Below are 23,881 nucleotides of genomic sequence, written 5' to 3'. Positions count from 1 at the left end.
CACACGTGCACACGTGCACACACACACACACACACACACACACACACACGCACACACACACACACACACACACACACACAGTGTGACTGCTGATGAATTAACACAAGCCACGAGTAACGGTTTGCATAGCCGCAGGTTCACTTATAGCTGCTCCCCAGACACTAAGGACAGCTTGTTCATTACACTGTTCTCCCCTGGGAAAGCGTCGCGGCCCCAACCATTATTCTCTTGACTCGTTATCAGAGACCAGAATGCTTGCATCACCTTTTACATATAAGATTTATGTCCATAACTGAAGGGTAATGCATTAGCGTCCCAAAGTTCGCCTTTGCTGTACAAGGATCAGGAATGTGAGGCCTGTGCACGGAGCTGTAGAATCTGGCGTCCTGACATTTTCCTTTTTCTCCCCTGCTTCCCAGAATGCTCCCCTGACACACTCTAATGTTTCACAGCACTTCTTTTAACTTCCTGACAGGAAGGGAATCTCAGGGGCAGGAGGTGCATCTCCCTTCGCCTCTCCTCGCTCTGTTCTTCATTAGTGTGCGAAAGTCAGAGCAACTTTGGATCAGTTATTTCAGGCTGGCCAGAACCCGTCTTTGTCAGAATAATCCTCCATCGCCGCCTGGGGCTGAAACCCTAGCCGGCTCTTGATATAGACCCATGGTCAGCGCTGGCTCCAATATAGGATTCTAGCACCTGAACACTCGCAAGCCTCCCAACATGGGACCTGTTGAACCTGCTCACCCCTCTAATCCATGCAGACACAAACACACGCCCTCATTATCCCCTTGTATGATCTCTCACTCACTTCTTTCTCTTTGTCTCTCCATCTCCCTGTAATTGCTATGTAGAGCACCAAGAACCCACATTGACACATGATCTCATTTTAACCCTTTGTCTCCGTCCACCACTGCCATACATTTGTTAACACGTGGCCAGTCTTAACCGAGCCTTAAAAGAGAGTGCAGGAACGAGAACTAGAAAAGTTGTCCGTCTGTCAGTCAGTCTGTCTGTCAGCCTGTTTACTTGTCGGTCTATTCGTGTCGTGATTCGCTCCGGGCCCCGTCCACCTCAGTGATGCCTGACCCGACTCTCTGAGGACAGGGGAGAGGTGGTTTCCCTGTTCTGGTTGCGTTGGAAAGGGATCCACGTTTCTTCCTTTCTCCTCCCTTACTCTTCCTTTTTTTTTTAGTTTTCGCACGATCCTGAAAAATTCCTCCGATGCATCACAGACCTTATCAGCGGAACGATATAGAGCGTGCAAAGTCACTTTTCAATCTCAGCTCCGCAGCACAGCCCTCTGGAGGTGAACCACGCACGGCCTGCAAGAGATGAATGTGTTTTTTTGTGTGCGTGGGTTTGCTGCAGGACTCTGCTGATTCTAATTTATTTATATGGCTCATATATATTTAAGTAGACCTTAAATAGTGGTTCTTTATTCTGATGCATTCCACTTAAAGGTCTTGAGCACCAAGAACAAGCATTAGTTTTTCTTTTCTCTCTCTCTCTCTCTCACACACAAATACCTGCCTAAACCCGATACATAGAAAGGGCACACATCCGTACAGAGGTTGCCTTTAACAGAAGAGCTGCACAATTCCATAGATGCACATGCATCTACACAAAGGAAACCGTGTATGGCTTGTCATCCATGAAATGGACAGCGTCCTCTATAGCCCCGCAGGCAGCATGTGACCACCACTGGAATCCCCCTTTCATCTATGAACAGAGCCTGAACAACACAGGTCCCTGCAGAGGCACGAGGGCCCTCGGTGTTCACATGCGCCGGCCTTTACAAACAGCCTGCTGTGTAACCAAGGAAAAGGAAAGTTTGGGCTGCGTAAAAGAGCAACAAAGACATAGAGGGGAAAGTGGTTCAAAACAACAACATTGAACATTTAATTAAAAAATTGGGTAGAGAGACTAGAAGCGTGAAGAGTGACCTGCTACAAGTTCATTGTCCCTTTCTTTGGAGGTTAGTGGGACAACAACTTGCTAGCTTATGTGTGAGCTATGCACTCACGTTTTAGTCACATGGACATTCCTGATCCCCCTCCGGCCTGCAATAAACAAGAGACTGTTTGATGATAGGGGATGATTATTTAGCCTACTTCTGTTGCCAGCTCATCTTCTGCCCTACTCAGCTGTGAAGAATGCCCTAATTTCATGTCCACCCCGCTAACAAACAACCACATACATACTGTACACATTCACCCACGCTTCTCTCTCTCACTCCCATATGTCGTCTCCCTCTGTCTATGGTTTCTTTCCCACATTTGCGCACACACACACACACACACGCACACACACACACACAGATCTGATTCGGCTGAACCAGTGACGTGGGGCAGCAAGATGCTCCATTTCTCCCGCACAGAGAGTGTCTCTGAAGTGATTGCTGCTTTGGCACAGTGCTGACTTCCTCACAGACACAACAATGTCACGTTGCTTTTTCTCTCAGAGATTCACTCCAGGCCACAGAGAAGATACAGAGTCACGCTCACACTCTTGGGCTCTAGAATCAAGCAGCTGGCCTGACACAAACAAATAAGCCCAGTCGGGGGCTGCTCGGTTTGTCCTTGACAGATTGACATATAAGTCACACTGGAGGTTTATGTCCATGTATTCAGTTCAAGACAACTTCCAGCGTCTGTCTGTTAAATGGAGTGTCTCAATTGCAACACATCTCGCCCCCTACTCAACCAGTCAACTTGACCGGTTGATTTGTTTTCCTTTGTTTTTTAATCAAATTTAAAAAATGGAACATTTTAATTTGTAAGCTTTATAAATACTCATCAGTAGATTTTGTCGCCTGTGGACAGAACCAAAGATAAATCAACTAATGTTGGCTGAATCAATTTTCTGGTCCCAACTTGGAGCAAGAAAGACAACAATAATAATAAAGTTTGCACAGCAGAAGTCACAAAGTGATGAGGAAAATCTAGAACTATATACAAACATAAATGACTATCCATGCTGTACATTGATTATTCCTATATTCTCCAAACTTCATCTTTCTTTCTTTTTTGTCTCCCTGTCTGTCTCCCTCCCATCGGGAGGCCCTTGTAATCCAATAATCCATCTTAGTCCAAACGGAGATTACATGAGGTGAAAGAGCCACTTTGTGCATGAGATTATCCTCCAATTTAAATGACTCCCTTAGTTTATATTGTGTGTGTGTGTGTGTGTGTGTGTGTGTGTGTGTGTGTGTGTGTGTGTGTGTGTGTGTGTGTGTGTGTGTGTGTGTGTGTGTGTGTGTGTGTGTGCAAACCAGCACATTTCTTTGTATGTGCCTATGTGTGCACATGTATTAATATATCTGCAGGAGTGTGTATGTATTCTGGGTGGAGTAGGGCAAAGTGTGCTTCTTTAATGAGCAGCTGTTCCCTGCATCCTCCCCCTCCGTTCTTCATCCCTTCCCTCTGTTCTGTGCACTGGCAGAGGTCAGTCCAGTGCTCTTTAATCCTGCCAGTCTGATCCCCATCACGTTTCACCTCCTGCATTGAGCCTACTGCCCCACTGCCCCTGCATGTCTGCTCGGCCCACTCCACCAAAGACGCCGTGCTCCTCGGTTTACTGGCCCCCGCAGCCACCTGTAACACAGCCCTACCTGACATATTGACCCTAATAGCGCACCCACTTTGTCTCCAGCAGTCGGCCACGATTAAGAACAGACGACTCAGATAGGGCCCTTTGAGATAACTCAGTTTAATCATCGTCCCCTCTTGTCTCGTCAGTCGTCACAAAGCTCAGAGAAATCCGCTGTGAATTACTATGGGACTGGCGGTCATGTGTTCCTAGAGTCCTGTGCAGTCGCAATGCTCCACTTTGCACTATTTTTAAGCTGCCCAGCTGGCACTACCACCCTGTCGCTCCCACCCCCTTGCCACAGACGCACACACCCACATAGATGTGTGTGCATGTGCAGAGCTGGTATGATGGTCCTCTGCCTCTACTATGTCCTTGTACGGTTGTATGACCCACAGAGCACCATGCCTCAGTGGTGTGGATTTCCATTCCTGGAGCTAACTCCTCAAACATATATTCCCCTCAGCCAATATCATGTCCTGTCACGCCAATAGTTTTCCTACTCCTGACATACACATACAGAATGTCCACGTGGATATGCAGCACACCCACACCTGTTTATCCTGAAGACATGAACTCATGCCATTTTCACATTTGCGACAAAACTAGACATGCACCCTCGGACTATACTGCCTGTACAGTATATGCATAACACTGCACTGCCTGCCTCACATTTCCAGTGTGCATGTCTCAACTGACTAGATTAGTAACATTAAGCCTTGAACTCTTGAACCTGGGACTTAATGCACTCAGAGAACATAGAGGATGCCCCCCCACTGTTCACTCTGGCAGACCTAACACTGTTTTGTTTTGTGTCATCTGTGTGAATGTGTGTTTGTGTCTAAGCCAAGTCTGGACTCTGACCTTAACAGGTCAGACACTTACCAGTCAACACGCCCCTCTGTGGGAGCTGGGGTCCTTAAATTACTATTATTAATAATCTTTATTTATGTAGCACTTTTGTTAATAATTAACAAAAATGTAAATCAAAACTTTCAAAATGTTTTCACAAACCAAGGGGGAGCCCGTGAATGGAGAGGAGTGATGTGATCATGCCCTAGCTGATACCGGGCTTCACAATAATCAAGATGAGGAGAGATAAAAGCATGTATCCTAGGTAAGCAATGTTTAGAAATGACTTAATTTTAGAAATTATCTTAAGATGAAAGAAACATTTTTGACTAGATCATCAAAACCAAGGTTTGCATTTAATAGAGTCTTAGCAACCTGCTTAATATGATTTGACAGACTGCCAAGATTAGCACCATGAAATCGGGTATAATTTGGGGGTGCAAACAGAATAACTTCAGATTTATTAAGTTGTGAGATTTGCTAGGCTTCTTAAATCTGAGGATTTTACTGGCATACTGAGTGTCTTCAGCATCAAAATGTTAGAGGACATCGTGGTTTTGAATAACCAGGCAAAGAGCAGAAAATAGAAGGGGGACGAGAACTGAGCCATGGGGAACACCATAGGTCAAACTGTAGACCACAAAGGTATTATGTACTCATATTTCATAGGTGGGTTATTCTATTCTTTCAAACGAGTCCCTGGGTCTCAATGAGATTACTTATGAATAAAGGTTACATTTTCTTTTTTAATTACTTTATATAATTGATCCAAGTGTTAATGTTAAAAGAAGTCATGGAGCCCTGAGCTAAAATGCAACCAATTGCAGCCTATTCAGTATTTTTTCTTCAGATGACATTAATTACATAACTAATAATGTTTTAAGAAGTATATATGCACATTTTGTTGACATGGTTGTTTCTTAAAGTTGTTCATTCTTGACATCAGTTGATAGGATGAGGTGTAAGGTCGACATTTTGGGAAATTAGCTTATTTGCTTTCTGGCAACAAGTGGAAACTATTAATTTACTGTTCTTAGCAAAGAATAGTCTGGCACATAAGTAAAGTTGTCATTTTTATATTTATAGGGATTAAACAAACAAAGATAAAGTGTTATTTTCAGCCTTTGTACTGCTAGCTGTAGCTTTGTGTTGAAAGGACAAATGTAAGAGAGGTATCCATTATTTCATCTAACATTGCTGTGACTACTTCTGTTTTTTCCCAAATTGTGAAACTACTCGGGCCTTAGAAGGTTCGAACACGACCCATGGCCCATGCATGCCGTCCCCTCTCTCTCCCCATTTCCTGTCTGTGTTCAGTTGTACTAAAGACAGAAATGCCCCAAATATTATCGTTGGATAAAAACAATCACTGGAGGCCTGTAAGCAAAAACACCCCAAAAAGCCATTGTGTATCCATTATTCTTCCAGCGAATTCCAAAATTTTTCCATCTGTAACGTTAATTAATTAGTAACTCATTAATTCTGTGATGTTTTACGAAGCAGCCAGTTCTCCTCTCAACACTGGGCTCTGGTCTTAATATAGCACAGCGGTTCTGTGTTCAGCCACCAGTGAAACATAAACATTAACGCAGTGCAGGATGACTGAATTATTGATGCCCAGCTGATGGGCTGTGTTAAAACATTTCCTCCGTCTCCCTTCGAGTATGTCTTTGAGGTGTGAGTGCCAGACGGAAAGAGAGACAGGAAGGAGGAGGAAGGAAAAGTAGGAACTACAATGCAATGATGTGTCTCCTTAAGGAAACCTTCCTCTCCTCCCCTCGGCAGCTCAACGCGTTTCCTGTCAGAAGCAGGCGGAAACCGGCTCTCCACACTGCCATGGAAAAAAGCTCTTAGGACAACAACTTAGCCAGCAGCTGCTACACAGTAGAGAGAGGGCGAGATGAGAGAAAGAGGACATTGGAGAGAATGAGGACAACACACACACATACATAAATATACACTACTGGTGTCTGGTCCTATCCTGCAAACATTGCCATATAACGTGTTGTTCAATATCTTTGGGGTACGTTCAATGGAGCTTTTGTCCCAAAAATAATGCAGCGAGTCATCTTCAAATGACATTTACTGTAATCAGCATTAAATTGACTTACCAAATACCCACAGCTGGAGAAGCACTGGCTCTTATGGGAGCATTCAAAGTACAGATCACTTGACTGGAGCACACTAAACATGTTGTTCTCAGCGGCAAATATTTGCACAAAATGGCCGTTTCACAGAAGTCGTTGTCTTTACCCTGACTTTATTGGATCTTGTACTCGGAAAACAGTTTCTGTGAAACTACAATCAAGATGAAGCATGTGGCAGAAACTGATGAGTCTGTGTTTATCGACACAGTCATGAGTTTGTGTTGTTTACATACACACACAGCCAGAAATTCAGAGGCGCAGGCGAATGCTTGACATTTGCATGTTCTTTTTGCTTTTTTTTTTTTTTTTTTTTTGCTTTAAACCTGCAGTTCCCCTAGTTTACAAATTCCCTGATTGAATTAATTTGGTCTACCCTGAACGTCAGCGTTGACTCGAGTCCGGACGACAAAGAGGTGAACTAAAGGTATCTTAGCAACGAGAGACAAGGTTCGCCCAAGTAGTGGACTGTCTCCCAAACTCCAAAGGTTTCCCTCTAAAGGTTGTCCTCCCGTCTTCTCCGTGAAACCTGAAACTAACCATAAATATCCCATTTACCCAGCAACAGAAAGATTGTGTCAACAGCATCCAGACTGTAGGTCCCTAACCGGACAATAGGAGCCTGCAGCGTCACCGCAGATAACCTATTCTCATTCTGTACATCTAGAAGACGACTACATGCAGCATCACGTGATATGTTACAGTGGAGGTACACGGCTCACCAGAACGTCTCTGGTGGTGTGAGAGCGAACGCACCAGAGAGGGAAACAACATGTGGAGGAAAGAGGCGACGGCATCGTACAGGAAACTGTGTTTTATGAATCACAGTAGTCGGGCACTGCTGGGTGAAGCAGCTGTTTATGGCTTCCAGTGGTAATGGGTACATATAAGGACATGCACTCCATCTCCTCTACAGGAGCACTGGCATGGAGACACAGACGGCAGTTAGAGTCCCATAATTATTAAATTGCATGTGTGACTCTTGATTCACATCTTGCCCAATACTGTCATTTGTATGCACTTATTTAATCTGTTTCATAACATGTTTTCATTTGACTCTTTACTCTTTAAATCATATTTGACATGTTACTGAAACAAATAAATTGATGATAGATGGAAAATAGTGAACAGTGTGAGGATGTAAATAGAGCTGTGACGGATGTCTCTCTTTATGGCTCAAAAAGTAAAAAACAAATTTGTTTTTGTACAGTATAGTAGGATATTAATATGTGCAAAAATGCAGTTATAGTCATGTTTTTTATGAGGCAATCATGACTCATGAACTGCCTGTTTATGATAAATGTATTCATCTGCCCCTTTGTTTTGTACAGTGGAAGAAGAGCAGACGTGGGAAATAACCTTTTCGAGTTGGTGGGTTTACAGATATCATGAAACGATCGCTTTGGTCCCCTTTGTATCTCCTTCCTAGAGTGTTGCTATGCAGACCTGCTACCTTGAGGCTATAAGAGAGCTGGGAAGACATAATAACACACGCATACATATGCATACATAAACACACACACACATATGGAGAAAGAGACAGACAGTCGGACTCATCTCTGTAGACACGGGAATGAGTCATCTTCTATTTCCAGTCCCAACTGTGACCCAGCCGGGTCATGTAAACAAGATGGGAAAACTGAAAACCTAAATATGGGGGCTGCATATGCAGGCGGGCGAATACGGTAACTGTAACCGACAGGCAGCTGAGGTTTCAACCAGTTAAAGTTAAAGGTCCCAAACAAAAATGCCTTTTGCACACAAGCAAATCCCACAGCAGCAGCAGCAGCAGCAGCAGCACAACTGCACAGCTCCTCTACCCTGCAGTCTGTGTGGAATGTAGATTGGTGGGTTCGGTGGGCAAATGTTGCCGGAGAGCAACCCCACCTCTCCAAACCATCTGCATCTGTTCAGCCTGTGTGGACATGTGCTCAGCTTTGCATTTGTGCTCGTGTGTGTGTGTGTGTGTGTGTGTGTGTGTGTGTGTGTGTGTGTGTGTGTGTGTGTGTGTGTGTGTGTGTGTGACTAGTGTGCGCTCAGCTGCGAGTGTGTCATTGTGCATATATGAGGCAAGGAACGGTAGGCTGGAGTCTGCTTTTGTGCATGTGGGGACATGCGTTGTCTCTCTTTCTGTGTGTGTTGGTGCAACAGGGGGTGTGTATGTGGGGGCTGGGGGGGCTAATGTGGCATTCTCCTGTTGCTTCCATCGGCCTGGTTCGTACCTCAGCTGTCCCAGTGGACCGAAGCCAGACGACACACATAGCTCTGGAGTGTGTCTGCACTCCATGACCCAGGACTGTGTGTGTTTATAGTTCACCGTGTGTGTGTGTGTGTGTGTGTGTGTGTGTGTGTGTGTGTGTGTGTGTGTGTGTGTGTGTGTGTGTGTGCGCAAGAGAGATTGCATTGTCCATTCCGATATCAAGCCAAAAAGAATAAAAGGCTGGTGTAAATGGAGGCGTGAAGTACAGGGTAACCTGCGGGGGAGCGTGTTGAGTCACCGTTCTGGTCAAAGTTTAGGTCTCAGACTAGTTACCCTGTTGGATCACGACAGAGCCATCAAACAAACCACATAAAGAATATTTTAGAACACGTGAACACAACAAAACATGGTATAAGCGCTGCCAGCCCTCGGGGCTGTGTTTCACATACAGCACTGAGAACAGAGCATTCTGTCACATACAGGTTGAGTCGGTACAAGAAGTACAAAGTTCAAGTTAGCATATTTCTGACATTCTTGAAGCCTTTACGATGGAAGAAAATGACACCGTGGCATATTTAAAGCCATTTGAGTGACAATAGTGCAGAAAAGAAACTTGCACGATGGCAGAGAACTTGAAGAGGCTGTTAAGATTGTTTTTAAAAAGGAGGGGGGGGATCAACCAGATTTGTGGTTGTTTTTGGAAAATTTCTAATTCTGGCCACTTTCAATCTTGTCATGCTCCCAAACTACCAAAATGTCACAGTCAGTAGTTTCAGTAAACAGGTAAAAATGTGAAATTAAGGGGTAAGGTCGCCTAAATTACAAAAGACATATGTTCTTGTTTACCTTGCTTGATCCTGTTCACATTCCTTTTAATTAAATTCAATTTCATTGATATAGCACCAACTCAGGGCACTTCAAGTGTAGAGCCGTTTATTATTATTATTATCATCATTATTATAATGATTCTAATTTTATACTATTATTTACACCACCCAACAATATTACTTACAGATTTTTTTAGGTTATGATTCATCTCAAGCGACATGTCTTCACAAGAGCTGACTGCAGGTACAACATATAACTGATCTGACCTCAGATATCTACAACATCAACAAGAACTAAGAGATGTTCACACTTTGAGGAGAAACCTGGAGCAAGAAGCAGGTCAAGATTTCTCAACCCTTGGTGGTAATCAGAGAGCTGTCACCACTCTGCCCCTCTTCGTCGTCGCTCACCACCAGAAACCCTGCTGTGGCTCCAGACGGTCTGAAGGCTTAGACTTTTTCTGATATAAAGGAGGAGAGGGGAGAGGAGAGACGAGGAGTAATACGCCATCTAATTTTAAAGAATAGAAGTCAATGGGCCAAGAGGATGTAGGGATGTAGGGACGTAGGAGCGTCAGGCCATATGGCCAGTAGGTGACTGGATTGGTGTCTAATGGGATTTATGTAATCTGCTTTTACATCAATAGAAAGAGGAGGGAGGAAGACAGAGCGTTGTTTAGACTTTAAAAAGCTTACTGTGATGTCGTTAGTTTCAAAGGTCGTGAATATATAAATGAAAAGGAAAGAATTAAGTCCATTAAGCTCAACCAAACGGGATCATCTCTGTTTCCCTCTCATACGTTGCCTTCTTGTTTGTTTGTTCTACCTAATCTCATAATCGCTTGATTAAACGCTGACGCGTCGCTGTTGATGGAAAGAGAGAGTCACGCCCAGGCCGATGACAAATAATGATACCCACGTCACCTTACCGCGTGCATCCCTCATCCTTTCCAGATCAGCTGGCATTAAAACACCTGGGCCAAATTCCCCTTCCACATACGCAACCGCCCACTCACCAAGCACCGCCTCGCTCCCGTCCTCTGCAGTCAGTGTGATGTTGCTCAACCGGTTCCTCCTCCTGCTTGAGTACCTGACTTTGTCTTCCCTCGGGGCACAGGCCTGCGAGTGTAAACAAACCCATGAATCATCAGCGTTACAGGTAATGATCAGTCTGCAGTCATTGTTTTCAGCAGATAGTCGTCATCAATCTCTCTCCTTTCTTCACAGGAGACTTTCTGGTGGCGTTCCCTGTACAGACGGGACATCAGCTGGTCAGGTGTTGTGGGGGGAAGGAGCGTAGCAGAGGTGCATTATGGAGAAGAAGGGTTTCACAGATACATACCAAAATAATCATCTAAATATAAAAGATAAATATGGCTAGAGCAGATTGATCTGACCCCTTCCTAAATGTGGCTCAAAAAGGAGCTGTTTTAGACTATTATCCTCCTAACTTGGTCCCCACGTCCCTCGTTAAAGAGTTAGTGAGCTGCACAGGGAGTCAACAAATGCCAGAATTGTCACAATAGATCAGCAGCTCTCTCAATGTGTCCGAAAATGTCAAGGGCGAGCCCCTGAACTGAAGGGACGTTGTTACACACTCGACAAATCCTTCCACGTGTCTTTTTTAATCAACTCACTGAACCGATCATTAACTCCATCAGCCGCAGCTGTGACACCTCCCATCAGACGCAAATTATTATATCTTCTACGAGCGCTTTGACCGGGAATCTTCACACATACGTCACATGCTGCGTTCAGTTTGTTTAGTGTTCTTCGGGACTTCCATGGCGGTGCATTATAACACGTTAGCGTCAGGATCACACGCGGCCTCTAAGTTGTGTCACAGGCCACTGACTCATCAGTGTCCCAGTGTTCACTGAATCTGTAACCTAATCACAGACTGAAATCCAACTCACTTTATGGTGATTCAATGTACCAACTGAACCAGGAGCCATCTGGAGACACTTTTGTTTCATAATAGAGGCCCCAGGTGTCACATAGCAAAAACAACACTGTAACCGCTGGTTACGTCAGCTTCAGGTTAGGTGACATACGAGCATGTTTTCTCTTCATCTATTGTCTCAACATCTCTGTAAATCTCCTCTGAAAAACAAGCTTTCCTCAGAACGGAGCACATTATCCGGCTCTCTGTGGACACATACATACACAAATTTATCCAACATAGGCAGTATTATCTATATCAAAAAATGCTTGCATCTCAAACCAGAAATCACTCCAGAGCAGAAAAATTTCAGTTAATAATATTTTTTATTTTCTTTAGAAAAAGAAACTATCACAACTTCATTTTGGTTACTGTACAGTTTCTCTTCTCATAGTCACTCAGTCTGATAACAGGTTGTGATTTCATGCTGGAACACCAAACACCCTCCTACTAACGCACACGACTAGGTACAATATGACATTATACTGCTTTCTCTTTTTCCGCTGTTGCATTTTACATCCTCTGATGTTGTGGACTGAATAGCAAATAGAAATCACCTCTATAAAAAAAAAAAAAAAGAAAAAGAACAGAGACAGAATAGAAATCCCTGACAGATTCACTTAGGAAACGAGGGACGAGAGAAAACTCTTTGAGCGGTGTGGTCCATACAACGTGCACCTGACGCGTGTGTGTCTGTGTATGTGCATTTTGGCCAGCACCATCATTCACTATATACGTGTGAGTTTAAGAGGTTCCCTGCCCTACATGAGAAGAGAGTGAGAGAGGACGAGAGAGAAAGGGTTGGTTGGGGGAGGAGAGAGAATCTAGGTCAGATTGTGGAGCATGCAGACCCTCCTCGCAGACGCACTCATAATCGCAGTCTCTCACTCTCGGTGGACAGAACTACATGCATGTTCATCCATAGTCGGGACTGTAAGTGGAACACAGTTAATATAAGATTAAGGGATGTATCAAGTATGTCTCCCTGAGAAACACTTCTTCAGTACCATAAAAACCCTCCTTTGTCTCTGACCCGTCCCGTCAACTCTTTTACACCTCCCTCTGAGAAAAAAAAAAAAAAAAAAGCATCTTGGCTCATATTAAACATACCGCTCTTCATTTTATCCCATGATCTATCTCACCTCTTGCACTATTGTTCCATTAGGATTAATGCATAACTGCCAACAATGGGTTGTCCAACGCCCTCTCAGTATGTCTCCCACAGTAGCACCACAAAGCTAAAGCACACACTCATACCAACGTCACATATTGAGCCGACATGCAAGCACCAGGGATCGGGAAAGGTAGAAAAAGAGCATCATTACAAAAGACAACGAAGTGAAGACTTATTGCTAAAAAATGTTTTCTTGATTCTCCACTACATAATGCCAATCCCTCATTACCTGTGTAAGGGCATGTCTGTTTTTTATATATATATATATGAGGGAGACCTGTTTCAGTGTGTGAAGGGCCCAAATTATTTCTTCTTCTTTTTTTTTTATGAATCATGTTGGCTGATCAATTCTTTGCTTGCCAACTCTAATGTGATAAGAGTAATCTCTGTAGCCCTTTTCAAGTTTCACTCATATAAACACTTCCCAAGAAAGGAGGCGTCCTGAGTGTTAAGAAAGAGTGTGAAGTGAGGCAAGTGACAGTGCAGATGTGCTTCAGTGTGTTTTACTAAAACACACAACTCACGTGAGAACACACGCAGGTTAATAACATTTGCTCAGTTATGAAGCTGTCCACTCGTACGAGGAAGTTTTAAAAAGCATCTAAATCAACCCTCATAACGGCTGTATACACAAATTCCACAGCCGCTCAAGGAAATCCTCCGTATAAAAACTTTTTAAGAGTGTTTTTTTTTATTGTCTCTCTCTTTCTCTCTATTCAGCTAATATTAAAACCAGGACTGGAGTGTCAACACCTCTCAGTAGAAAACAAATAAAAGAACAACCAAACAAGTTTCAAAACCTAGTGTCCACTTTCACCTCTCCTCTGACTCCTCCTGAGGAGTGCAGCGGAGGAAGAAGTGGAAGAAGAGAGGCTATTACAGGCCCTCCTCTCTCTAAGAGACAAGTTTGGGTAGGACTGTGCGAAGAGGAATGGCCTCCCCTGAATCTCCCATCATGTTGCTCCTCAGTTTGTTGTTCACAGCCGTGGTGCCTATGGTAGGCCCCCCTTTGGCCAGGATAGAGGGGAAGGAGGTGCTGTGGTGTTCAGGGAGCCGTTTCACCGTGGCCCCTTGGCTCTTCTCGGTCCCAGGCAGAGGCTTGGGTAGGCGCCGATACAGCCAGGGGTGTCTGAGGGCCTGGCTAGGGGTGAGACGAGACGAGGGGTCCCAGTCCAGACACTTCTTTATGAAGTCAGTAAAGGTGGGGTCCTCGCAGCCCTTGAGCGCAGCACTCCACTCCTTGCTACCTGGGGGACCTCTCATCTTGCCGCGGCGAGAGCGAGACCCTGTCAGCACAGTGGCCCCTGTGGGCAAGGTGTTGGCTCCGCAGTAGCGAGGGTGGCCCTTGGAGTTGATGAAGTTCTTTGCCCTTTTGGCCTGCTCCAGGACCTTCTGCGGAGGCATGCCGAGCAGCTCCATGACACAGGCCAGCTGGTCACCCTCATCCTCACCAGGAAACAGGGGGTAGCCAGTCAGCAGCTCAGCCAGTATGCAGCCGAAGCTCCACATATCTATAGGAAGGCCGTAGCGTGAACCAAGGATCACCTCTGGAGCTCGATAGAAACGAGACTGGATATAGGTGTAAACACGTTGATGTTCAAAACAGCTGGAGCCAAAGTCAATCACCTGGCAGAGACAAGAGAGGAAGAATCAATGTAGAAAACTTGCCGTAGGTCTTCACATGCCACTCATGAATGTGCCGGGTGTCTTACCTTGATGCCGCTGCGTCCCTGCTGTTTGAGCAGGATGTTCTCTGGCTTGAGGTCACAGTGAATGATTCTGTGCCTACTCAGGGCCTCCAGGCACTGCAAAATGGAGTGTGCAAACTTCCTGACCAGTGGCAGGCTGAAGCCCTGGAACTTGTTGCGTTTGATAAGCTCATACAAGTTCATGCTCAGCAGCTCAAAGGTCATGCAAATGTGGTTGCGGAAGGTGAAATTTTCAAGCATGTGCACAACATTCATTGTGCCATTGCGATCCTGCTTGCGCAGGTGCTCCAGGATTCGGATCTCCTCCTGTGCCTGCCGGTGGAAACGCTTCTCGTTGCGCACCATTTTCAGAGCGAGATGCTGCTGCAGTTTGTGATCATACACCTTAGCCACCTGGCCAAAGCTGCCTTTACCAATGATCTAAAGAGGGCAAAAGAGAGAGAGATAGAAACTGGGTTAGCTAAACATCATGGAGAGACACTGAGTTTTAATGACAGCTGTGGTTGTGATAGCCTACAAACACTTCACAATGTCATATGTATGTCTGACCTTGAGGAACTCGTAGCGGTAAGCCAGGTGGTCATGGGCGACGTGAATGTATCCACCCTGCTCATCATCGTAGCCACAGTTGTTGTTGCCTCCAGCGACGGCAGGCCTCTTCTTGGCATTGGGTCCCACGAAGTAGATGTCTGGGTAGGAGTGGATCTCCGTCTGCTCTAGGGTGGTCAGTTGAGACCGGTACAGTCTCAGAGCCTGGTCAGGAGTGAGAGGGCCACACAGCTTTGCACTATTCCCTCCACTCCCAACTCCATGAGGCCCGGATGATTCACTGGAGCCCTTACTAGATTCAGTGCTGTGGAAAACAAGCATGACAAACGAGTTGAACGACTGAGGTGGTGTTCCTCCTTCTTGGAAATCTGTTTCTGGATCATGGAACATGCTTTGAAAGATGTTTTAAAGCGATTTAGATGTCTTCGTGTGTGTTTGTTGCTCACCTGTCAACACTGTGCTCCTTAGACAGGCTGGAGACCGTGGTAGGTTTACTGGGCGTCTGACCTGTGGTCCCACTGTTCTGGGTGGTTGCTGTGGTTATGGCGCTGATCTTTCGATTGTTGGTGGAGTCCTCATACATGTACTTGACCTTAAGCTGGCCACCTCGCACAGTTACCTGTTCCCTCATCACCGCCTTGTTACTGACAACCTATCAAAGGGACAAGAGAGACAATGGACAATAAGAAGGCTATTAGAAACTAGGGCTGCAACGATTCATCGAGTTACTCGATTAACTCGATTATGAAAATTCCTCGAGGCAAAACATCTGCCTCGAAGCCTCGTTAAATTCCTATGACGCGCCTATGTGCAGGGATCTGATTGTTCCACACGGACCGTTGTTCAGGAAGCACACCAGCGCGTCATACACGGTCATTCATTCTGAATTTAGTTGGCGCGATGGCGGAAAGTCAGACTCAGAATGTCCGTAAACGACAGAGAGTATCGGGGCTAAACAACGGTACCCTGCTTGCCCATGTGAGCGATTTATTTCTGACAACAAAACGAATGCGTAAAGTTGTAAAATGTGTGACTAGATGTCTCCTCGTCTCCGTGGCGCATTTATCCGTTTTGTTTATGTATATCGATCACTTCTCATCAATCTTGCGAGTGACGTATAGAGTCACGTTTATGCATCGGACGCTCGTATTGGCTCCCGTAGCAGCTTTTACAGCCAATCGGAAAGCCTGATTTACGCTTGGCTGTGAGTTGTTGTGTTTGCCCAAACGGACGGAGGAGTTCAAAGCAGAGAAAAGAATGGTCAAACAGTTACTGTAGTGATAGAGAAAGCTAAATACATAAATGGCACAGAAGAAGTACACTATATACACACATATTTAGGGTAGGGAGAGGAAAGGGCCATTGCTGGCAAAACAAAACGTAAATTAAATGTTATCCATGTTTTATCCAAGTTGATTTAACTGTATTGTTGTTAAATTCTCACTGGCACTTAATAAATGGGCTTAGTTTTGGAGCCAAATTTTAGAGTTGGAATGAATACCTCTGTTTATTTTTTTTAGAAATGCTTGATCATTTTACAGCCACATCATTTTCGTTATGCATTATTTGTTTTGGTTGTTTAAAAACGCAATTTGTTTTTATCCGATTCCTCGATTAATCGATCCATAAAATGCTAAATTAATCGATTACAAAAAGAATCGATAGCTGCAGCCCTATTAGAAACACTTCACTGTAGCATATTCAGTATATGAACAGAATGTACACATTGTGTAGAAGACATGTAGTGTATTGTGTTGCATGGATATATTGTAGAGTGAAGAGAAGACCCCTCCACTTCAGTCTAGTGCACAACAGGGGCTACCTGAAGCGTGTGCATAGTCATGGACAAAATATTTCTAGATTTCTTTGTTGGCCTCAATCATATCAATATTAAATATATAAAAGACAACGTTAAAGAATTGTTCTTGCTTGTTTGGCAAGCAAAGAAGTGTGGTGACAGAAAAACAAGTATTTTGTATTAGTTAGCAAATCTGGCTCAGGTTTTGTTTGATACATGCCTAAAAATCAACATCTAACATCGGAGTAGCTGACAATGGGCCATTAGTAGTGATGCAGCAAGCAGCAGGTGAACCTGAACAACTGGATTAAGATCCTATGTGGCAGGAAATTCAGAAGGATCAGGAACAGGTCCTCCCCAACAATAACTTGTGCAAAGTGACACACATGCCTGCCTATTTGTTTGTTTGCTAGCTGTTAGCAATTGGGTAAAAGGTAAAAGCAATATTTGGTACAGCATTGCAATAAAGTCTCACTTTTAATTTCTATAAAATGATTTGAATATTTGGATTGTGTACAAAAGGAAAGCAAATATGTTCCAATTGAGCGAAAGGAGTTATATTTGCATCTGGAAATTTTGTATTCTCTTTTGAATATATTTGTAAGCCAACTTTAAACTGACAAATCCACCTTTGCTTCCTGAAACAGAGAGGAAAAGGAAAGCTTTCGAGTACTCCTCTCGCCTGCAAGTAAACAACTTTGTTTCAGTAACCCCAGGAATTCATTCCTCCTCACTCCGTCTCTCCCTCTCTTCTCTCTTTTACCAGCGGAAAGAACCATCCACAAGATTATGGAGCTCGGGGGAAATGACAGTCATTAAAGTTAGATTATACTCTTAAACTGTAGAAACTGTGTGGCTGTTAATAAGACATGCGGACATAAACTCAGCGTGGCCTTCCTATATACAGACACACAGAGCCATATTTACTGGGTCTGTCTAGCTGCCTCTCTTTCACATGAACAGTCCTTATTTTAATAGCAGTGGGGTTTCACCCAACTGAAGGCCAGGAGATTTTGGACCGAATGTTTGCATTACTCCCATTAGATTGCTATGCTGCCCTGTGGAGCTTCTGGCCTCGGCTTGAACACACGCAGCTGAGCAGGTCTATAGCTGAAACCATGTCAGCTGATAAAGACAACACAACAAGGAAACATACATTGAAAGTAGGTGTTGACACATTCCACTGAGAGAGGACTGAGCTCGGAGTGTGTTTGTGTTGTATGTTGAAGTCCAAAATAGAGGTGGAATGCAAGATGAGTTTCCATACATGTAACCATATAGCCTTAACTTATTACAACAGCCATACTGCTGGCCTAGGACCCCATGCAGCTGTTCTCCCCAAAGCGTTACTACAAACACAGTGAATGTTATCGATTGAGCCCCCTCACCCAGACACAAATGCAGGCCTTAAAAAAAATCAAAGTTTTCTACATATGGAGCACTCACTGTGATGGATTATTGATTGACCAGGCAGGGGGCGACTTTAGAAAAAAAAACATTTTGCAGAGAGACCAGTGATGAAAATGAAAAACATTGTTTAAGGGTGAATATTCTTTACCGTCAAGTAATACTGAGGTTGACGAGTACTCTGTGCGCAAATCTGTAGTGTGCAACAGATGGAGAAGAGCTAATCTGATTGCTGTCAGAGAAACACTTAAGTATGCTTTTCGCCTTCTCTCAAGCACACACTTCTGCAAATCACGGTCATTCAGATATATATAAATAATAAGAATAATTCATGTGACTTATATAGCGCTTTCTTAGGTACTCAGAGACACTTAAATTGAATAACAGACATAACAAAACTGATGTCTTATTAATGTTGTATTAAGACAGGGAGCTACATACCTACTACAATTTATAAGTTATAAGCTTGTCCCTTCCTCTAACAAAGAACGAGTGTGACATCAGTTTATTACTTTAATTGAGCATGTGGATACTCTGAGCACTCGCTGCAAAACACACTGAACTGGGGTCAGTCACATTCAACAGAGGACATTATGTCTGTGAGCGTGACAGAAAATACAAAGGAAAAGAAGGCTAGCATAACAAACTAGGCCTAACCTCCGTGCAAGCAACACGGACGCATGGATGATATGAGATAGAAGCAGGGGAGGAATGGGGGAGAATGTTGATTGGTGATTTGTTTGTGGGTCACATTTTCAAGCCCAATAAATCTAAACAATATATCAAACTAGTCTTTTTTTCCCTCAGATTGTGTGGGACGTGGTGGAGCATCATTGTCTATGTGTGTGCATTTTCTGAGAGGCTTTTCAAAAGGCAAACATAACAGAAAGGTATCCCCCTAGGACATTTTAAGTCTTAATTAATGGAAAACCATTGTTTTAAATATGCTTATCGTGTCCAAATCACTCCAAAGGATATAACTAAAAAAAAAGTAAAATAAAAAAACGATACTTAGCTATCATCAAAATGCTCCTTAGAATTAACTGAATTAATAATAATAATCTAACCAATAAAATCTAATCAATGAAAGTATCCCACAACAAAATATGCCCGACTTAATTGTCTGCAGGTCAAAATTGTGTGAGATCTCATCCTCTGGCGAGTAATTTGTCAGAGCAGACATATAATAATATACTGTGCTTCGGTAAATTAGCATCCTGTGAACTGTGAAATGCATCGTTGTGCAGTGTGCACATTTAAACTGTTCACAAGGCTGGTAACTGCTATTGGAGGTCTGCATTTACTTTAGCTAGAGACACAAAATGGCTACTTGACTTCAGCTAATCTGACACAGAAACTGAGAATTGCCCTTTGTAACAGAGTGTTGTATCCCCTCAGGAAGTCAATCAATATTACTCACGTGTTCACATTATATTACACAGGAATCACACAGGTTGGAGATAAAGATAAGACAAGAGATAAGCCTGTGAATCAAGATTGAGGGAACAAGGAGAAGTGTATACATGATGAATGGGAACAGGGCTGAGTGGGGAACATCTCTCTGTGGAACAGGATGTCTGGAGACCCGGCATGCTACGTCACAGGAAATAGGGATTGTCGGCTTTGTGCGTATGTGTGCGTATGTGTGCGTCTACTTACTGTGTGTTTGGGCATGGGGGGCAGCCCAGGAGGACTGTTGGTATCCGCTTCGTCTTTAAGGATGTGGTCTGTCCTCATGTACGAGTCGTACAAACCATCAGCATGGCGTGCTGAAGGAAGAGAGAAGAACAAACAAATCAGTGTGATCGTCAAATCTGTAACACAGATGCACTCAGGGATAAAGGCTGAGGATGACGTTCAGAGGGAACGTCTACAGAAGCAATGCTATCTCCACAGATAAACCAGGCAAAGTCCCATTGATTAGTTCATCAACCAACCTACCAGGTCCAGTGACCACCTTGAGACTAAAATAAATTATTTGGTATGGCTCAACAAATCCTGAGCAGTAACCTCAACAGGACAGCCCCATACCACTGGTCTCTGTAGACCTGCGGGGACGCACATTGTCTGCCACAACATCCTAACCCACATTTACTGTGAAAAGGCCATTATTAGCAGATACATCCATTGTGTCCAACGCATTGTGTCCAAGGCTAGAGCTCCGACCTGACCAGCTTAGATAGGGCTTAGGGTCCCAGATCGCTAGCGCTGCAAGTGGTATTATTGGCCTAATGGTGGTAACAGATGCCTCTGTGACGACAGCATCTTTCCGTCTGCCCATCTGTCCATTCAGGCCAAGTTGTGTAGTGCACACACCAGGTGTGCTCAGAAATAGAGCCCATATGGAAGGATGCAAGTGCTTGTCTTTCAACAGAGCGGTGTGTACGTGCTCACCTCTGTGGCATCGAGCCAAACACCTAATGTGAGATGACACAGGGTAGATGGATGACGGGAGCATTTGGGACAGTAGGAGGAAGCCAGTTTCTCAAATGACAAACCTCCATCAGCCGGCTGTTCATGTCAACGCTCATTTAGCCCACAAGTTGCCATTGCAATCGAAGTATTAATCTTTGATGCCTTGAAATAAGGCTGAGCAGCCTGTTAGCATAAGCAATTTACAGGGCTATTGTGTTGGCTGTTCTCTCTGGCTAGCCCTCGAGAGTGTTGAAACCATGTGCAGGTGCGTCAGAGCCAATGTCCCTCGTGTTAGCTCGTCAACAGACCAGCTCCGGGACAGATTAGACCTGCTGCCTGGATACAGGTACATTATACCTGCACAACACAGGAAACCAGAGCCAAATACATACACACGCACACAAACAAGAACAGGCTCTATTAGCCCTCTGTCAACTCGACTAACTAATTATTACTCTATGCGTGCTCAGAGGTTTTTGCAAAGCATCTGATGCAAGCTTTTTTTAGGGGGGGGAGGGGTCCAATATGACCCAAACTTCAAGCCTACTATGTCCAGCTGACGTTCAGCTCTCCTGTGAAAATTCACCTATACAAAGCAAAGACTGGCGAACGAGGTTTGAGCAAACAGGCGTACAGCAGATCGTGTGTCATAAAACGTGAGTACGGTGTCTCTTTGCAGACAACCCCTCCAATGTACACAATCAGCTTCTGAGCAATGTCACGAAATGACAAAGTTCAGTGCCCTTACACACACGCACACAGACACCACGCAACTCCTCCGTGGTTGTCTTCCAATACAGAGACTCGTGATCGATATAGAGTTGCAAAATAAAACAAAACATGTTTACAACCCGCGCCTTATGAAATACAGGCTGCAGCTACACCTGACCGCTCTCTACCCACAGACTGACACGAAGTGGCATTTAAACAGTCGAGGAAAGCATTTTATGCACTGTATACTGTAAATGTGAACAAGAGTTGCTTGAGGTCGAAACGAATACCACGCCATGTTGGCACCCCCCCCCCCCCCCCCAGTTTAACGCTGAATCTGCATTAAACGAGAGCAAATATGTCGACAACATTCAGCAAACAAAAAACAAGGTACTGACAAAGACTGCGACACTTTGTTTGTTTGGTTACCTGTTGCTATTGGGCCCTCTGGTTTTCTGCTTATTATCATCATGATTGCAATTAATATGTGATGCCAGCATCCGAAGTGAAGAAAAATAAAAATAAAAACGTGGTAAACGAAAGATTCAAACTAGAGTCACGTAGCAAACTTGACTAACGGCATGTATGGCTTCGCCGTGGATTTGGTGGTGTTTGCTTTTAAGTCCAAGAGCCGCTTGAGTTGTGCTTTCTTTTGAACTAACTAACTCCTTTGGGTTAGCGAGCGTTCTCCTTGGCTTTGACTGTAGTGTATCCTTGTTATTATTTAAAACCACAGAGTCGTGTACTCAGCGTGCTGCTCTCGGCTAACATTAGCCTCTGCTGCCGTTTGAAAAAGCCGAGCAGGCGGTGGGGGTCGTTTCCTTCGGCTAGCTAGCCAGCTAGCTCACACGGTCACAAAAACGGTCGTCCGCTCGAGAGCCGCTCCCTCTGTTAAAAATAGTTTGAGTCCAAATATTACAGCTTGGTGGTCTGACCCGTGTGCCCCTCGCCTTTCTCTGTCGGTACAGTGAGTCGGTCCAGAGCACCATTCCCGTGTTATTCCCGGTTAGCTGACTTTGTAGTTAGCGAGCTGCAGTGCTACCACTCGGTGAACCCCCCACGATATGGTCTTCCTTCGGGACAGCTTGGGGCCGCTTCGCTCGTCTTCCTTCGGGGGGACGGCTAGCCAAAACAGGCTAGCTCGCTAGCTGCAGTCGAGCCCCCATGTTAACCGCAGGAACAAGCGGGGCATCGCCGTGATAGAAAAGCGTTACCTGTACTCGTTGCGATAAAGCGGCAGCGTTTAATCCGTCTTCCCCTGTGGTCGGAGTATCTTATTCGACGCAGCTGTGTTGTTGCTAAGGGCGTCTTCGGTGAGCCCGGAGTCAGCAGGCGAGCGGAGGGAGGGAGCAGGGCGGTGCTTAGCGACCATCCAAACAGCAAGCAGAAGGGCGCCCCCCAGCGTCCACCCGGAGCTCTGCAGAGGAGTGAATGTGAATGTGCTCAAGCAATAGATTTTCTTGCTACTGACTCATTCAAGTCAAGTCATTCATAAAGGGGAATAAATGATCACATATGCATGTTGATGAAGCATTCATAAATGCTTGTGCAAATCAAATATACTTTAGAAACCACGAATGCATGGAAATTAGCGTTCAGTCTGCAGTTATAATGTTCATAAAATATGTTCATAAAATCCCTATAAGAGGGATATAACAACAGTAATCCAAGAATGCAGGGCTGAGTGTAACAATTTCATTTATTATTTCTAGTCCAAGCTCTGCAACCCTTTTTCAAAAGATCAGAGGTCAAACAATGCATTTGCGTCTTCCTGATGAAGAAAACAAAACAAACATTAATTCTAAATAGTTGCTCTTATTAATGGCTTATTTTCTGTTCTGTAAAGCAGTAACCACTGAAATGAAGCCCTTTGATCCAACTAATAAACCCTTTACAAAATGGTACCATTTATATAAATGCACATGTGCAAATACCAGTTATTTTACAGATGCATGTTTGAGATGTAAGGGCCAAAGTAGTTTTCTTAGTTGTATTAGTTGCAATGTTGGTCAAACGCAACCTGCAATTGTAAGATGTCAGCCTGGCCTTTTGAGGATTGTAATGCACCCCCTTCTATAGAACAACATATTGACAAATAATGAACAGATTAACTGATAATTAAACTAACCACAAGCAAAACCAAGGGCTAAGAAGACCTTTCCTCAGGCCCACACAGCGTTGTTGGGCATTCACTTTACCCGGCCAGGAAAACTGAACCATGGACTGAAACTGGAGAAGGTATGGAGATCTATACAGGGCTGGATATAGTTAGGGGCAGGGCAGAGGATAGACGGAGTGAGACTGGGCAGGCATGAGAAGGGGAACAGGCTAAATTCAGACAGTGATACATGCTGGGCAGAGGGTGGTACTAATCTTAGCTCTTTCTCAGAGGTGAGAAGAGGGGTCTGTCTATATTTGCTGCCATAAATAAGCATACTGACACAGTTTTAGGTGGCCCTTGGGCAGCCCTTAAGGCCAACTTGGCTATGCTGATTATTCTGAGAAGATGATGTATAGCGAGAGTAGGGTGACAATGCCTATAAATTGATCTGCTTATTGCACTTT

The 23,881-nt window shown here is 44.3% G+C and overlaps 2 protein-coding genes across 2 annotated transcripts in view; one reads left to right on the top strand and one right to left on the bottom strand.

The window, feature by feature from the left end:
- foxp4 (forkhead box P4) overlaps positions 1-23,881 on the top strand; it is a 390,233-nt gene that overhangs the window by 23,773 nt on the left and 342,579 nt on the right. The gene's annotated exons all lie outside the window — the stretch shown is intronic.
- Positions 12,987-22,600, bottom strand: dyrk3 (dual specificity tyrosine phosphorylation regulated kinase 3). Its single transcript, XM_084038540.1, has 6 exons — positions 21,746-22,600; positions 19,850-19,959; positions 15,432-15,637; positions 14,986-15,289; positions 14,440-14,856; positions 12,987-14,353 (listed from the first exon to the last, which is right to left on the bottom strand). The coding sequence occupies exons 1-6, from the start codon at positions 21,786-21,788 to the stop codon at positions 13,622-13,624; spliced, it is 1,812 nt and encodes a 603-aa protein (XP_083894666.1). The 5' UTR covers positions 21,789-22,600; the 3' UTR covers positions 12,987-13,621.

The sequence above is a fragment of the Eutrigla gurnardus genome (genome assembly GCF_963514095.1).
Source record: "Eutrigla gurnardus genome assembly, chromosome: 2".
Classification (NCBI taxonomy): domain Eukaryota; kingdom Metazoa; phylum Chordata; class Actinopteri; order Perciformes; family Triglidae; genus Eutrigla; species Eutrigla gurnardus.
Note: the sequence above shows the minus strand (reverse complement) of the source record. Positions and strands in the feature narration are given on the sequence as shown.